Genomic DNA, 18762 nt, shown 5'->3' with positions numbered 1-18762 from the left:
CTTCCAGAACTGGGGGAAAGGCAGGTGGAAATCCTGGCAGTGTGGATGGCTGTAGCTGCAAGTGGTTTACACTAACTCAAGGGGAGMCAAGTGCTTGTGAGAGGTGTCCACTGTGTGGTGTAAGCAGATAAACCACAACAAACTTGAGCAACACTCTGGGCTGGAAAGGGCCACTGCTGGGAAAGTATTTCTCTTCACACTTGCTTTTCCCTCCCACTTTAAGTATTATTTCATTGAATCATGAGTGACATCAAATAACCCCTAACAAAGTCAGGTACTGTCAGAACACAAAGGATCAACCATGACTCACTCCAACACAGTATCTTCACCTGCTTTGCAACTCCTTGCATGTTTTGTTCCATCTCCTTCTACTCCTTTAGCTCCCAAACCCTTCTCTTCTTCAACAACAGACTTCAGGGAGAGTGGCTCTGTGTTTTCTCCGCTCTGTACATCTTTCCCAATCARAGACACAGAACTGCTGAGGTTGAAGGTAGCTCTGGAGGTCATCTAGTCCAAGTCCCTGCTCACACAGGGCCAGCTGCCCCAGACTGCATCCTGTAAGTTTTTGGTTATCTCCRAGGACACTGACTCTGCAATCTCTTGAGACCCCCAACCAAAAAGGGTAGAAAGAATTACAAGGAAGAAAAGCAGAAACACACGAACTTCATAGAAAAGCAGAAACACATGAACTTCATAGTACCTGCAGCCAGATACTGACCCCAGGGGTCTATGGATGTGATTGTTTGAGGTGTATCTAACTACTGTAACCACTGCTCTGCCAGACAAAACCAGATCCCACACACATCCAGAACACCACACAATCCACCCTAAAGGACAGGGATGTTGTTTCAATTCACATTTGAACCAAGCAGGTGACAACAGGCAGATACAATGGGTTAAGACTTGGGTTATCATCACAATCAACAGAAAAACACAACCTAATTAGCTGTAGCATTAAACACCTGTGATTCTCTGTCAAATCCCACTATTTAGTCCAACAGCACTAGTGGAATTAAAGAAGCACAGGAGAGAAACTGATTCTTACCCATGTCCCTTTTTAAACAATATACTGTATTTTCACCTTATTTCAGCTGTGCTGGAACAGCACAGCCATGGAGTATTTCAAGGAAGAGCCATGTACTTCAATCCGCACTTAGAAAAAACATTTTAAAATAAGCTTCAATTTTCCATCCATTTTGAATTTGCAGAAATCATGTACAGTTGACCAAAATACCCACAGACTTGACCAAACCATTTGGCAAAAATTCTGTTTTTACAATCAATATCTGCACTGTAATTAGAGCATAATTACACAGTAGCAATTAACTACTGCTGGACAAAGCCAAGTCAGTTCAATTGGAACATTCGGGTTTGAAAGCTGCCGATTTGATCTGTATGCATCTCATGCACAATATCATCCCCTCACCTGCCCCAAATAACCACAACCATAAAAACATTTGGTCAATCTATGGAATTTTATTTGAATAAGTTGATACAAAACCAGTACGGAACATCAAATGAACCAAAACAAGCAGAAACAGACTTGCGCGTCGTCAAATAAGGCACATATAAAAAAATCTACACGTGGAATCCAGTGAAACAGACAGTTTTTTAATATATATATATATTTGGAGGTAGAAATAATTACAAAAATACTGACAAATCTTAAGCAGTAGCAGATTTGTTAAAACATTTACTATTTAGGTCCCCGTTTTTAAAAGTGATCTGCAAAACCTTTATTCAGCATCTGATGTTGGCACATTTGGGCCATGTATGTTTTAAAGCATTAAAAGAATGCTATTGGTGTTAAAAATTTCCAATACCATGAGCAATACAATAAAGAAACTACAAAAAAGTCAAAAACGTTCATAAAACTCCTGGTCAACAGTAATATGAGAGTCCTTGGGGTACATCATCACCTTTCTTCCTTGAATTTCACAACATATTTACATTTTAGAGACCCAGTGAAGCTTTTAATAGTGTGGCTATATCTGCTGGAATGGTTCCTTCTTCTCCTGAGGAATAAAAACAAGCATTATTTCACATAAACAAAATATTTCACATAAACAGATAAAAGACTATGTCCCCAAAACTGTAAAAAAATCCTCCGCTTGTAGGACTTGGTCACTAATTTCTGGGTCAGACTCAGAAGGGCACTTCCTGTCCAAAGAATAATCAGTAAAAACACATAAAAAAATCCCAAACAACAAAAGGCTTGTCTGCATCAAGAACCTTCTTTTTTTTTCAGAGTAACATATTGCAGCTGTTATTAAAGCAATTATTGCTTTAATTTACTCAAGTGGACATCATAATGTGCAGGACACCTACCTGATTCTGCTGCAGTCATATCTTGTTCTAACTTCAATTTCTGTTGGCTGATTTTGAGCATGGTTTCTTCAATAGTCCCCTTACTAATGAGCTTTATGACTTGAACTTCTCTGAAAACCACAAAATAGGAAAAATCCATTTTTTGTAGTTTGTATTAGTGCAAAAGGAAAGGATGCTATACCTTTGCTCAGCTGGCTGGGGTTTATAACAAGGAAAAGGAAATGAATGAAAGGGCAATACCAAGCGCTTCTAGATTTTTCTCTGAAATAACTGTGCCCTCAAAACATGCTTTCTCCTGCACTCCCAGCCACTGCAAATATCTGGACAGTTACAAAAATCTCCATTAATATCAAATGCACAAATCAAATTTCTCCTAGTTCCATATTACAGTTGAAATACCAGTTACTAAACATACTCTACAGTTTCACTCTTTATGACAGGGTGGCACTTAATAGAGGTCTCCTGAAGAGAACAGCTTGGCCAAACAGTCCCAAAGACCTCAGATATACCTTGGAATACTTCCCAGCATCAGAAATTTGAGAATTATAGAGAATTGGAGAATTGCAGTGAACTAGAAAAAGGAGGAGAGGGTAAATGAAGGTTTGTTCTGGCAGCACCCTGTATTAAGATAATTAAAGTTCCTAGCTCCCACACAACTCAGAGCTTGTTTACACAAGTATCTGCTTAAAATTTTTAATTACAGATATTGTGCTTCTAGCCTTCTTTGAGAGCCTGCCTCCAGGAAAACTCAAGCATTATAATTAAAGAAAGTCTTACCGTGTCTGACCTACTCTGTGGCACCGGTCTTCTGCTTGCTTATCGTTGTAAGGGTTGCAGTCAATGTCATGAAGAATAACAACGTTGGCTGAGGTCAGGTTAATGCCCAAGCCACCAGCTTTGGTTGACAGAAGGAACACGAATATGCCCATATCTGTATTGAACTGATCTATTAGATGTATCCTGCACAACACAAAACATGAGGCATCAGGCCTTGGAAAACACACCTTGGCTCCAGAGCTGAACACAGAAGTTGGGATAATGATCTTGTAGAAGAGAGGACAGTGGCACTGCACAGCAGCTCCAAAGTACAGATGTTATACAGAAGGAAAAGGGGTACCAACAGTCCYCTGCAGTGACCAGAGAAAGGTACTGAGTGATAGATGGATAGCAAATAATGAAAAGAATCTTAGAAAAAATTTTGATGACAAAGAGAGTTGGAGGACAATGGAAATACGTGAAATACATGAAACAAATGGGGAGGTGGGGGCTTAATTTCACTTCACGACTATCTTCTGTACATACTGTACTAACTGCACATACGGACATCAGTTCTGTGTGGAAAGTGAGACCACAGCAAGAAAGACAGTTTTTTGAAATGAAGGAAAAAGAATCCAAAATATTTTTTTTTTTTAATTCTTGAGACCGAAAACCAGCACAGSTCAAATACTAACATTTTCAGCTGCAGGGAGAGACTGAATGGTTTGCCCTATAGAAACAAAAGACTTTATCTGTCTATTGTTAAAAGAGATATAYTCTACTTCCAAGGAATAGCTACAGTGTTATGGCATGATGGCCCACAAATCAAAAACACCAGGAAATGCTGAAGATGGCTGATTTCAATGGCTWAGACTGTAAGCCCACCACCTAAACCTCATCTTTCAGCCTCACCCTTACTAAAGTGATCTGAAACTTGACAATAAACGCCTTCTATAGCCAATGTCCACGGAGCACAACAGACTTCTGTACTTTGGAMAACAAAGCCAAGGGTCTGAAGTCACTCCCCCTTTCCAACCACACTTTCTCACACTTTTTGGCAAGAGTCACATACCGTTCRGAAATCTGAGTTTTTCCATCCAACCTAATGTATCTATGTTGCCAGTGTTTTAGAAAAACTTCCAAGATGTCCAGCATCATAGTAAACTGGCTGAACAACACAACTCTATCACCCTGGAAAAGACAAAGCAAAACAAAAATTTTAAAATATGTCAACAGTGAGCTACAGAAATTCTTAATTGATCCAAATATGTGATTTTACTTTCACTGAATCCCTRTTTACCAAAATAAAAGACTAAGCTGAAATTCATCAAGTCAGGATTGACTTTCCATGAAGACTTCATATCCAGTATTTCTGTGCATTAACTCACTGTCATGGCAGTTTTAATTTAATTGTAATTACCCTGTACTTAGGTGATTCAAGCAAATCACATATCAAATGCCTAAATGACAGTTCTACTTCATSCATAAACAATTTGTTTTAATCCAAAACGTAAATTTAAATATTTCATGTAGTATACAGAGTAGCTCTTTGTCTGAAATACTCAGATACACAGCACCCACTTATGCATATTCAGGATACTCTGAAGCATTATGRCACATTTATAAAATAACCCTGTTTGAATCTCAGAGTGGGACTTCAAGCTGGGATCTCTTCTGAAGCTTCACACTGGCTTAACACACACACAATTATTCTAATGTAATATAGTCTTATTCAGCTGCCAAGGGCAAAGTCCATGAGGTGTGAAAATTATTGAAGACCCCATATACCAATAAAGTAGTTATCAATGGGATGAATATTCTGAGGCTTGGAAAAATGGGAAACTTTATTTCAGCTGTCTCTAAAGTGACATGCATATTCAAGGCTGCACATTAAAAGTTGTGTTGCTTTGCAATTCTGCACCTGCACTAAATCACATTTTAACACTCCACAGCAAAGCAACTGGGCTACATACAGAGCTGGCAGATATTGATTTAACCAGTTATTTAGAGCCACTCTTCAGACAGAAAAAAGCTTCAGCCATCTGCAATACCTTCTCTTTAAGGCTGGAGAGAATGTGCTCCAGTGCTCTAAACTTTCCAGAATCCAGGATCTGATCCATGTCCAATGTGAAGTCACTGATGTGAGARTATTGCTTACAAAGCACATGCAGCTCAAAATCTGTCATTACTGTCATATCTTCAAAGATAAGGTCAGGATTAGCATCACAATGTGTGGGCTCCTATTAGCAAAAATGAAGGGAAATAATGAAATAAATACACAATSTCATCAGAGAACTAWAAACAAAGCCACCACACAACAACATCCAAAATTTCTGAAAGAATAATGAAACACACCAGACATGGGCAAATGCTAGAGCATGGCTCATGCAAGCAATAAAAGATAAACTCTAAACTTCAGGTTTATAGTAGAGGATAATAACTTCCCACTTTAGTTTCTACAAGCACTTGCACTGCCAAAAACTGAAGAAGGATATGCTCAACCTCCATAGCAGTTCCCTACTTCCCATCAAGCTCTAGAACTTTCACCCCTTCATCAGACCTCTTTCCCTGAAGACACACTCCCTAAAAGGGAGGTCCAATCCTTGGATAGATGGTAGAACACATGGGAAGCCCAGCCCAAGATGTAGGGTGGGTAGAGGGATGTCATGCCTGGAAGAAAGAGGAAAAGAAAGCCACATCTGGAGAGCACAATGGTATGGGGATAAAAAGGGACAAAAAATCCTTCATAAGCCAATGGGTCACCTCTTGCTTCCCCCCAACTTTGCCTGGCTTCACTTTAAAACAAAGCTGAAGACTATTCAAAGCCAGCTGCAACTTTCTTGGAGCATGGCTGCACAATGCAATATATTTTTTTCATATTTTAGAAAGAAGCAACCATTTTCCCCAAGCTCCCCAGGTATTAACCACAGACAAATTATTAAAAAAAAATCCTTAACAGATCAACACTTATGCCTTCCCTATTGTAGTTCTGTACAGCTTAGATTCCTTGCTASTCAGAAAGCTACTAAACTCAAGTGCCCACTGAGGACCTTTTCCATAAAGACTTTGGCTTTAAATTTTGGGGTGAAGAGGTGCTAAGGGGGAGCTAATGAAAAGAGATGACTGTATACCCACAACTGTTCTCTCCATTCTAATGATACAAAAATCAGTGTTAAATACATACAGAGCTTGATTAGAGCACTGGATAAATACAAAGAAAAAAAACCAGCAACAATGAATTAAGTCTGAAAAAGACACACTTTTGACCTGAAGTCTGACAATAAAACAAAGAGAGAAACAAGTTTGCATTAGAAATTCTGAGACATGAAGKATTGTTTCTGAATCTCATCCCCTTACCTTGAGCATAAGGGTGGACATTGTCCTGAGCTTGTCATTTGTGTAATATTGACGATGCAGAAGGGGGTGATTGGCCATTTTTCTAAGTTGCATCATTGCATTTCCCATATCAGAGTTTTTCTCTGTAAACAACAAAGGCATCTTAGTACTACTATTGAAAATAACTATCTGACACATCTTTATTTCTCAAAGCTTTAATTTGTAAGAACTCAGTCTGAATATTCACCTATCAWCTGAACTTCAGGAAAAATCCATAGAAGGGATATAGACAGCTTATGAGCATTAGACATTTCTATAAAGCAGCGACTTTGTAGTCACATTCAACAAATGCCTCAACATGAAAAAAATCCACCAAAAGGAAACAAGGCCTTCACATACCATTACTGTTAATAGTTTTCTTGAGCTTGTTAAAAAGAGCAAAGTAGAGTTGTTCCTGTTTCTCAGACATGGCACATAGTTCAATGAGATCTTTTTTGGGAGGTAGCTGTTTAAGGACCTGACAAAACAAAATGATACCAGATAAAACCTGAACTTTTTGTGAACAGTCAGTTATTCTGCACTATCTTAGAGCTGTTATGATACTCTGCTCGTTCTCTTCATCCCAACTCCTTTCATTGCTTGCAACTTCACTAACTCATCCAGGAATTCAACTCTGGTCTTGATTTGGATTATACATCAACCTCACCATTAAGTAGCATGGTCTGCACACTCCAGAAGTGCATGAAGTAATATTATATGCAATGCCTGGAATGTACTCCCCTACCAATCAGGGTTACACTCTTCAGACCACTGACCAGTGAAGTCTGCAAGTACCCATCAACATGTTTAAGATCAGTAAATAATTTCACCTCATATTATACTGTTGGTCTGAGATAKTATCAGGCTATTTGATTACAATTACAAAACCATAATTTTAAAGATAAAATGTTACCTCATCTTTTACTCTTCTCAAGATGAATGGTTTTATTATCTGCTTTGCATGTGCAATTCTCTCCTTCTCATATATGCTTTGTTCTTCAGCACTCTTCTAAGAAAAACATTGCAAGAATTCACTTACAGTGTGAAGCTTTCAGCTGTAMCACCACCACCTTTTCTAACTTGATGAAAAACCCCAGCCAAAACAGACATATTTGATCTGATCATTAGTATTCCAAGATACCCTGTTACAGCATATTTTAATTTAGTTTATTCAATTGTTTCATTTTCTAGATTTTCATAATCACATTACCTRTTTCCATAAGATACCAATAAAACAGAAGTTATGCAGCAACAGGAGTCTTATAGCAAAAAAAGAAAGTTATTTTCAAGATGAGAACTCATCATACTCACTGTTTTTGAAGAGAACATCCTTCGAATTTCACTTGTGCTACTGCTGAACATATGAGGCATGACAAAATTCAAGAGGGACATCAATTCCAACAGATTATTTTGAACCGGAGTCCCCGTTAGCAGCAAGCGATTCTTGGCCTGTTTGTCCAAAGTGAAAGAAGCAGTGAGAAACATTTGTCAAACAGGTTAAAAACTATTATTGTCAAAAACAACACAGCTAAGGAGAAGTGACAAGATGAGCTTGGTCTAAATTATAACTATTTAAACTTATTTGGAACTTATGGAATAATTTCCTAGTTAAGTCAACAAAACTGTTTACAGATCTGTGGGAAACTGTGCACATACCAATTTAAGAAAATTCTTTAAAAGCATTCCTGGATCTGTTAGACGTTTTCTTGATTGCTCTGTTTCGGTTTTGGTTTTTTTGAAGTTGGTTTTTTTTCTTTCTTTTAATTACTGTGTTAATTGTTACTCCCATTTCAAGCTCTCTAATGTCATATAATACTTATGCACATATTTACAATTGCAAGTACAAGCAAGTTTTTTTACCCAAAGATCAGCTTTTTAAAAGGCCTTTTGATGAAAATATGATCTTGAAAATCAAGTTCCAGGAAGTAATTTTAAGTTTATTATTACTATACAAATACTACTATACTATACAAATGCTAGATTATTTTTTTCAGAGGAAGAGCCATACTCAAATCTTTTTCARAACTCCACTTAGTCAGGCTTCAAGCCACAAGAAAAAATATTTTCATGCAGGCTTTTCTTGCACAGCCCTATCAAAGTGGGTCCTTAAATATTAGAACGTTTCAGCACAAGTAATCAAAAYTGCATCTTTTAAATCTTTACTAATATGGAATAAAACTGGGAATTTGCTTAATACTGAAACTCAAGCACTACCATCATTGTAATGATGCTACAGGAAATTTGTTACATTTCTTTGAAAGCTTATCTCCCTGAAGGAGATCACAGTGCAGGATCCACTCCTTACACACCAACACTTAAATTCACTTGCATACTGTAGTTTCTCTAAAGTTACATGTAGATGTTACTTTATATTAACTTTACAGTTAATAGTCCATTTTCCCCCTGCTTGTAACTACAGAATACAAAACTGAGGAGCTATCCCCTCTAACCCAACAATATCTAAACCTCTTACATTAATTGTCATSAGGTGCTGGTACCGTACAGAGCTCATGTTCTTGAGCATATGACCTTCATCAAAAATTGCATAGTTAAGCTTCAACCTGCGGAACAGTCCTCGATCATCTGAGCTGCTGATTGCAGAGTTGTATCTGYCAGAGAGAAATACCACTTGCACTGAGTCTATCTCTGAAAATGAATGTACTGTTAACACAATCAAATTAAATTGTCTAATATTGTTAAAAGTTATGAAGAGAGTACATGAGGGGCATTAAAACCACCTAGACGTAACCAACCATAGCACAGTTTATTACTGGCAAATAATTAGTTTCCTTGATGAGCCAATGCTCTCAGTAATGCTTTCTAGAAATCTGCTAAAATCTATTACAATAAAGTATTATCTATACATGCTGACAGACTCATATCTAAAGCATCTATGACATAGTATCTGTTACACTATAATAAAAACCTAGTTAACCATTACCTGAAACCCAACTCCTAAAATTGTCTGTTTTCTTGTACCACTAGAGGTCAGCAGAACTTCACTAAAGCTCACTGTCATTTTTTTCATTGTACTTACGTAGTCACAATCACATTGAAATCAACGACTTTGTTATGAATGTCCACCCTGAGATGTTTTCTATCTTCTTGGGATCCTAGAAAAGGACAACACRTAAATTACATAGATTTATATACATATAACAATTAAAGACACTATACAAAAATAACTCATCAATAAATCTATGTAATTTAACAACTGTCTTAAAACAACACTTCCATAAGCAATTCCTTTTTTTTTTTTTTAGACTGACCATGCAAGCAACTGTGTTATTTGATTCATTTCTAAACTGGATTCCTCACCATAGTAAAAAAGGACATTCAGTTCAGGACACCACAGATTAACTTCTCTTATCCAGTTATCTGTAAGGCAACATAAAAACAAAAACCAAGTCACTTACACATTATTATGTCTTAGTTTCACACCTCAGCATTAAACAAAACATCTAATTTTAACACAAATCCCTTTGAATTCTCCTGAAGGTTAAAAAACATTCTRTCTTAAAACTGGAAAACTGGTAACACATAGGAAACTGAACCAACCCCAACTGGGATTTTAGTAACTCTTAATCAGCTTGCACTTTAAACTCCTACAGAAACAGACCCTGCACGATCTGCAACCACCATGTGAAATTAACACAACGTTTAACTTTGCAGCTTGATTTCTTCCCTAGACAGTTAATTCCTCAGAAAGCAAATCAGTTCATTTGTCAGCACTTGCCTCCAGCAGTATGTCATCGGGAGAGACACTGCCTCAGGGAGCACAGGCAGAGGAGCTGACAAGCCGGGTGTGCAGCTCCAGGTGTGCAGCAGCACAGCGGCCACAGGCAACACTACTGTGCACAAGGGGAAGCTGCTCAGCAGCCAACACAACTGCTGACCCCAAAGCACAGCAGAAAGGGGACTCTGGTAAATGGCACTTGGGAATGGGCTGGACCCAGATCAGGGCTGAGGAGACTCCTCCAGAAAGCATCAGGAAAGCTGCCAGGAGACTGCACGGCCCAGGCAYTGCCATGCTGGATGGCTTGGCCAACCTGCCACTACAATTCGGATTCTGACACTGACTTCACAAAAGCACCTTTGTTCACATACTTATGTACACCTCAGGTTTTAAGTAATATGCATTATTATTAAAACAAGTGGGTTCTAATGGAGTTTGAAAGCACACTAAAAATGGCAATTTTGAACTTAAGTTGAACAACTGGAAACTTTTCAGATGTGTCAAGAGAAATTTTTGAAGTCCAAATAAGTATTTTATATTAAAAGCAGCATTTACTTTCTAAATTCAACTTAACTTCTCCTTTCATTTAACAAATCCAAATTTAACTCCATCAAGAACCATTTTCTGCTCAACCTCATCAGCTTTGCTGACATTTCATTCAACCATATTCTTCTTACTTTCAAATGAGACCATAAAATAATTAGAACACACAGGTAAAAGACAGTCAGCCTCATCATTTTAAGATTTTCATCTGCTTTGACAGATGCTGTGCAGCAAAGAGGAAAAAAGACACTGAATGTTTCAAATGTCATGAAACCTAACCCTAAGCACAGCCTGAAGACTAGAAGTTCAGCCAATATTGAGCTACTTTGCTACACAAGTTCAAATTGTAACAAGCAGCTTTATTTTTTTCTAAGCATATAGATTATCTAAAAAAGTTMCATGCTAAGTCTAATTAATTCAGAAAAAGCATGCCTGCAGTATGGTCTGCATTCCAATTTGTATTACTAAGAGGTTGAATATCACCACAAGAAAAACAAGTTTCCTTTAATTAAATTATCTTTTCTTTACAGTCTGCTCAGGATTGATTTTTTTTCTATTTTTCCCTAACAAAAATATTTCTGAAGCTAGTAACTTACCTAACGTTGAAGCTGGCACAACTATCAAATGGGGACCTCTGTTGCCCTCTTGGTAGAGATAAGCCAGAAATGCAATAGCTTGAATTGTTTTTCCTAAGCCCTGAGAGAAAACAAACCCATTTAAACAAAATTTACAATCTGTAGCACATAAAAGTGTTCTGTACTCATAATTACAGTGACTGAAGGCCCAGTGAAGATTAGAATTGTGATGCGAAAATTTGCTCTATTTAAYGCTTTCACAGAAGATAATTCCTTCTTAAGTAGAACCTCAGTCAAACTCTGTTACCACTTCAGCTCAATATTTGAACAAAGATTCATCTTTTCCATTTATGAAGTTTTTCATTTTAGTTCAATATCTTCCCTCAAATCATATTCAAAAAATTACCTTCCTGAAACAATGGTGCAGAAAAATGATTACTTGGAATCTAAATGTTTATTTCCATTTGAGCTAGTTGTACACAGGATATTCCACCTACATCTGAAATGGAATTTAATATGGGAATAAGATTTAACATGAGCCTACATTTCCATCAACASTCACTTTTCTTGTTTTCTGCATCATGAATTAAAAAATTACATGTATCTACTAACAAACACACACATTCTTACTAACAMAAAACATACAGCAGGTGAGAAACAGTGCCTAAGTCATAGCAAGGTAAACCAACGCATTCATTCATTCATTCATGGTCCATTGGAAGATGAATAGCAGCCAGGATTAAAAACAGACCACAAATTCAGCAGCTGCATCACTAAGTTTATTGTGTTGTACAGCTGTGGGTGGTTTCAGTACTCAATAAAATCTCAAACCCATAAGCTTATCTCTCTTAGTTCAAAGTTTACGGGCACTGTATGACAAGAGATGGTGAAAATGCAGMTTCTGGAGAAGCAGAAGAGGTTTCCACCCACTTAGATTTTCCTGTATTGTTAATTGCCTGGTTTGAAATTGATGGAGAAATGTAGAAAATAGGGGCTCACTACACTAAATGCTGGACAAGTAGAATGAATTAAGTTTTTGGGCATGGAGCTGTTAAAATCAATGGTTTGAAAATAACCTGTTGTGGCAGAAATTGGTCCTATTGCATCAGAAGACATCATGTGACTTGCAATTGTCAGTGTCCATGAATCTTAGACTACCTCTGACTTTAAAATGGAAAGAAGCTCAGCAGCTCCTAAGCTCTTGGAGAACTGTTTGCAATTTAAGATTACTTATAATCTGCTTGAAGTTTCTAGGCAAGGATTTAATAAAGTCTTTTTCGCAATATTTTAGTGATTCTTAAATAATCAGTTTCACACTTACCATTTCATCAGCCAAGATGCCATTTAATCCGTGTTTATATAGCAGTGCTAACCAGTTCAAACCAATTTTCTGATATGGCTTCAATTTCAAACTGTTAAAAACAATCAGCACCTTTTATTACCACCTTTTATTTGAAACACAACTTTACACTTATGGTAATCACAGAATGGCAAGTTTGCCTTTATTTTAATGCACTCCTGATCTCCTTGTGAGATCAGCAGTGAAAAGCACAAAATTCATTAATCAGTCAGCTGAACACAAGCTGAGTGGCTTAACAGAATTTTCATAGACTTTAAATGATTGTAGTGAGTAACACCAGAAATGCTTCTAAAATCAGCAATACACAATCAGATAAAAGCAGTTACAGAACAACTCATTTTTAAAATACACAATGAATTAAAGTGCATTTTGCAGCTGCATCCCTAATTTTGCTCTGTTGTACAATTACTGTTTGTGTCAGCAYCAAAGAAAAGCTCAAACCCAAACACACAACCCACAAAACACACTCAACAGCAAGTCACCCAGTTCAGCACYTTTTTCTAAAGAAGAAACATCACTSACATCCTTCCTCCAAAGACTTTCTCCTTCCTCCCAGGTTTTATTTTCATGCAGCTGAGAATCCATTTGCTTTTTTMCTGTAACATACTCCAACTCTAATTCAAGTTCCTATTYTGGCCATTCCCACTACATCCCTATGCTTCCTAACCCTTAGGATAATACCCTCACCATATGCATATCCATTTCCATTCCTCCCTCCTAAGCTCTCTCTTTACTCCTAATATCCATTTGGAGATCCTTACCAATTTACCTCTGAAATAAATCCTTCCTCACCATATATCCCTGTTGCCACTCCCACTGGATACAGAGTTCCAGACTACTTTGTACATCTGAACTTCCTGACCAAGCTCTTTCATCTAGCTGATACACCTTCCCAGTTTGCTCAGATTTGTTCCAATTTAGCATCTTCGAAATCTAATCCCATTTGAAATCTGTCCCCATTACAGAGGTTTGTTTGGGCTTTTGTTTGAAATAAGTTGACAACCTATGATTCCATCACTCAAGGCTGGGTGTTACATTCACCACAAACTGGAGGAAGTAAAACAAGGTATTAAACACTGTTACAATTTTTTATGTTCTTATCCTCCTTGCCCACTTTCCTGATACACTTAAAAAATCTGTTAGATTCTCTCAGGTAGTGCACATCACTGTCTAGTTCACAGAGAGCTACCAAGTAACAAACACCTGCAACTCTACTTTCAGAGATTACATTTTTGAAAATCCCAGTCTCCAAGTATACCTTACTGTCCAACACCCTTATGATGTATAAAAAGGAGAGATACCTGCGATTCAGAATGGARGGTTGCTCTATGTTCCATCCATATCCTCCATCTCCAGTAATCCTGGTTACCTGTTTTGTCAGTTTATTGGAAATGTCTTCACATTTATTCATGAGCTTTAGAACCACATCCCTCTCCTTCAGCAGTATCTTGCAGTTCCACACTATATCTTCTGACAAACCAGTAGTCTTAGTCATTTTTGTAAACTGCAAAATAATTTTAAAAAGTTTATGAACATTGGTAGTAGCAGCAAAGGTACTACGGTGAAAAATCCACAGCTGCTGCAGGCAGTAATTCAAGTAGTAGACAGCAACAGCAACCCATTCTTCTCTCAAAACTTCAAATATTCTTTATACCTGGCCGACTGCAAACTGTGTGAATCCACACTGAAGGTCATCATTACAGTCCTCACACTGTGAAACTTGAAATGTTAAGAGATACAAATTCTCTGAAGAGCTCCCMATGTAAAAAACAGGAGATTTAAACTCAAAATCCTTAACTGGAGGCAGCATACAATGCAAAACCAGCTTTGAAGGCCAGGCACACTAACAGAACAAAACCYCAAAAAGAAGAGAAAAGCACTGATTCTCACTAAGATACCCTTTTAAACAAACACCTATTAGATACTAAAGGCACAAGATGTAAGCATAATGTAAGCACCGAGGCAAACAAATGAACCTRTGAGGAAGGCTACTACATTTTGTTATGGATCTGTCGGGCCTCAGCATTACTCAGTTCCAGTTCTAACTCCACAAAGGGCACATTCAAACTGGACTTAAGCATATGAAAAAAAAAAGTATAAGAAGTTTCCCAAAATTATGCCAGGTGTTCTGTGGTCACCAAGTACTGGCAGTACAGAGGAGTCATACTTGCACCACTTGCTTCCTCAAGTTCACACTAGTTACTTTGTATATTCTTCTTCTAAACTTCGTATCTTCATTCCAGTATGAACCTTTTACATGTCGGAGCCAAGCAGCCTGAAGTTGTGTCAAAACAGGCCCTTCAGGCCCATCGATTTCCTGATTTCCTGAATTCCATGTAGTGCCATCTGCAGAAAGTGTAAAACCTACCATAACATATGTTTCTGCAGTAACTGGGGTCATATTCGTAATTATAATACTTTCACAAGTAGTTATGCATATTTCACTGTAAAAACACTTTCTTTTTTTATTAATGGATTTAAAGAATTGAAGAATACAAGATCCTTTGACTTTACCATCTTGTATTAAAGCAGAGGTAATTTTCACAGATTTTTCTACATTTTAGATCAGGGATCTGTTAACATTTAGCACAAGACCTCATATRCATATAGCCTCCAAGAATTCCTTCCATAAAATAGGAGTCATATGATCCAGCTATTATGTGCCAACTAACTCACCAATATTGCCACATTGCAGAGTAAAGGCAGGTTTTGTTAAGGTGAAGAGTATAACCAGATTAAATTAACCATAAAATTAAACTTAAAAAATAAATGAAGTGATGCAATTACAGTTGGGGGGGGGGTATGTATGTTTTGTGTTTTTTCCATTTTAAACAAACCCCTGAAAGTTTACCAAAACTCACAAGTTAGACTACGCTAAGGTGCACATGTCAACACCTGCACATAAGTTTTCTAAAGAGACACCTTTATTTAGAAATAAAAAGAGCATAGTTTTTAATAGGTGACTACAAAATTTCAACATTTGTTTTGATGCCTAAAGCTTTGGTTGGCATGAATAGAAATCCCGTAATCCATAAATAAAGGTGGGGAAAATTGAGCCATCTGTTATTAATAGAAATGGTATTGTTTCATGTCAGCACATTAACATCCACGTCCAAGTTGCAACAAGAAATACTTTAGCTATTGGTTTGCATGTGAAACACAGGGTGTTAACCTGCTCAGAACACAAAGCAGATCCATGGGTGGCCGTCGGTTTCTGGAGGCTCTGACACCCTCCCAAGGTTCAGTTTTTTTCAAATGAAGCCCAAAAATATGAGACCATCATGGAAACTGAACCCATGAGTTTCCCCAGCACAGTTTGATCTACCACACCAGCACACACTGCCTGGTCTTAGATTATGCCACTTGCAGTATCACGTAGGATTTCACTTTAATGCTTAAGGGTGAAAGTCAGCCTCAGCCTCGACCAACAAACTCCTGTTCCACTCTATGCAGTTTCCCATTCCTAGGCTGATGCATTTGCAGCTTCCCTTTAGTCGGCTTTGATGCAAGGTTGTTTGGTTTCTGTGGCAGTTTGTACGTGTGCATCCAAACAAAATGAGATGACAAAAGAGCTGTTTCTACTCTTTCTACTCGCCTTTGAGTGTCTATCTCCTAACTCATATACTGCTGAGGTGCACAGAATATGATGGACAAGTGTGTACACCTCTGACAGCTCAGTTCTCCCATTCCCCTAAAAGTAATATGTCAAAATTTCCATGTAACACTTTCCATCARCTTTACTTGTGTGTATTCTGTAAGAATTTCTACAGACCACAAAGTCTTTAAATGCTAAACAAGATGGCTTATTTTGTGATAGAGTAACATCGTCAATGAGAAAAACGAAATACAGCAAATCTCACATGTCCACACTCACAAGGAAATTCAAATAAGTAAGTGTTATACACGTTAAAAATAAGAAATTGAATAGCATTAAACCCTCTCCAGTTCATCTCCCACATTTACCGGAGGCAGGAGGAAATTGCACTGGGCACACACAGCAGGCCAAGGAACAGACCACCAGCCCAGACCCCAAAACCCAAGCTGAGCTCCTCTGGGAGCCAATCTTGGCTCTGCCWTTGTTTCTTGGCACACACTCAACCCAGGTAGGTACTGCCCTTACAGGACAGTGCTCACAGCCTCTCTGGGGAAAAACAGTGTCAAGTGCTGCAGTTTCCAGCACTGGTCAATTCCACAGCTTGGAAAATAGAGTGCTGTTAAAATATARTTAAGCACCAAACTTTTTAGAGGAGCAATGATGGGGATGAAGAGCAATTGGTGGCCAGAAGTGCTTCCACCAAGGAAAGAAAMCATGCTGTCTGCTGGCCCAGCAGGCCTATGCCTATGATCTCTTCTCTGTGGTGACCAGCGACAGGACCTGTGGGAATGGCCTGAAGTTGTGTCAGGGGAGGTTTAGGTTGAATATTAGGAAAAGGTTCTTCACCCTTCCAAAGCCTCTGCCTCAGAAAGTGTGCAATTTTAGGTTCTGAATAAGATGAGCACTGAGAAAGGCACTTTCAGGAAACACATCCCAATTTCTTTTGTTACCTACCACTTTCCCTGTGCACACAACGTATTCTGGAGAGAGGCCACCAGCCCTTGCACACCAAAGCATCACTTCTCCAAGGAGACAGACACCTGAAGCCTCAAGGACATACCTGAGTAGTACTCTTTGTGCAAGCTGGTGTTTGAGAGAGGACTCTCCCAGATAGTTGTGTCCAGCACTGGATAAAACTACCCTCCTGGAAAATACTCTTGATCTACAGCATAGGCACTTCTTAACTGACAAACGAATTAATCTTTGTGAGCAAGGACAATTTCAGCTCTCTCCATTTATTTTGAGAACTATGTCTGCTATTTTTTTATATGTATTTTAATCATTACTAGATCAAGTTAAACATCTGTCTGAAATATCTAAAGAATAAGTATTTCCAAGTGCTCTTATTAACCTTATGAGCTTATGAAATTAATTTAAATCCCCTTGAAAACAAAATTAGCTTAGTCAAACTTATAAAGATTGTCTAGAATAAAAAAAGACATTCTTATTTATGCTTTCCTGGAATAAATAATTCAATTTACAAATAAGTAGGCTTTAGTTTTAATCTCAGGCTTAGAGCTTTAATATCTTCCTTGATTCTAATAATGAGCAAGCGGTAACAACTTGCAGGGTTTTACAYTGTGTTACATAAGATACCATTACAGTAAAAAGAGACCTTAAACCAAGCCAATTTCTTTAATGCTGTAACTGAATCAGCTCTCTCCATTATTCTAACCACTTTTATTAATTGGTAGGAAAAAGGCTGTGTTACTGAGCTACTGGATCTTTATAAACAATTAAATCCACACTGATACAAAACATCTGCTAAAATTTACTGCAAACCACTTCTACTCTGGGCAAGTACTCACAGTACTACAAAAACATGTGGCTGCTGACAGCAGCAATCTTTATGAAAGACAAATTTTGAGTGCAAACAGGCCCATGCAGCTTTTTTTTAACAGTTAGATATTTTACACAGAGAAAAGGAGAAAAGCCCTGTAGCAAATATTTCTGCAAAGAATTAAGCTCAGGCAAAATCCAACAAGTTTAGAAAGGAATAGCTCTATGACAGATGTTCTGTGAGAAGCCAAAGGCTTGGGGCAAAACGGATTTCTTTTGCAGCATACCTATACCTCATATTTTTTTCAAGTATCGTCCTCCTGTCTCCCCCCCTCCCCTTGCAACACAACACACAAAGACCATTTTGTTTTCCCTAAAAATCTGTTCAATATCTTTTACTATTTTGTTGTAAAATATTTTACACACTGAATAATAAATTTTATTGTTTTACGCACATTGAAGAAGTTCTCACATACATCAGTGGGGGAGATTTCGGAACACACACTGATGGAAAAGCACCAATTACTCTGTAAAAAGGCCTATGCACAGTTACTGCTTTAAAATCCAAACCACTAATAAATTAAATMAAGACAACCTGCTGTAATGCACTTCAAATTTCTTACCAGGAGATTGCCCTTAGCAGGTCTGATGTCTTACAGTTAAGTGAAACTGTACGAAATGTGAAGTYTACAAACAAGCCGTGGTAAACATCTGA

General features: G+C 37.8%; 1 protein-coding gene across 1 annotated transcript in view; it reads right to left on the bottom strand.

The window, feature by feature from the left end:
• Nucleotides 1-1444: 1444 nt before the first annotated feature.
• Nucleotides 1445-18762, bottom strand: part of SMARCAD1 (SWI/SNF-related, matrix-associated actin-dependent regulator of chromatin, subfamily a, containing DEAD/H box 1) — a 40663-nt gene continuing 23345 nt past the window's right edge. Inside the window, exons 10-24 of the mRNA XM_057366574.1 lie at nt 13975-14177; nt 12635-12725; nt 11335-11434; nt 9778-9837; nt 9497-9572; nt 8933-9068; nt 7771-7908; nt 7373-7468; nt 6820-6937; nt 6442-6563; nt 5136-5324; nt 4157-4275; nt 3106-3288; nt 2329-2438; nt 1445-2015 (exon numbers count right to left, since the gene is read on the bottom strand). Of these exons, the coding sequence (XP_057222557.1) occupies nt 1954-2015; nt 2329-2438; nt 3106-3288; nt 4157-4275; nt 5136-5324; nt 6442-6563; nt 6820-6937; nt 7373-7468; nt 7771-7908; nt 8933-9068; nt 9497-9572; nt 9778-9837; nt 11335-11434; nt 12635-12725; nt 13975-14177 (1803 nt within the window). The 3' untranslated portion in view covers nt 1445-1953. The remainder of the gene's footprint in view (nt 2016-2328; nt 2439-3105; nt 3289-4156; nt 4276-5135; nt 5325-6441; nt 6564-6819; nt 6938-7372; nt 7469-7770; nt 7909-8932; nt 9069-9496; nt 9573-9777; nt 9838-11334; nt 11435-12634; nt 12726-13974; nt 14178-18762) is intronic.

This window comes from Malurus melanocephalus, unplaced genomic scaffold (genome assembly GCF_030028575.1).
Source record: "Malurus melanocephalus ecotype Western Australia unplaced genomic scaffold, MMel_1.1 scaffold_68, whole genome shotgun sequence".
Classification (NCBI taxonomy): domain Eukaryota; kingdom Metazoa; phylum Chordata; class Aves; order Passeriformes; family Maluridae; genus Malurus; species Malurus melanocephalus.
This window is presented reverse-complemented; position numbering and strand designations above follow the sequence as displayed.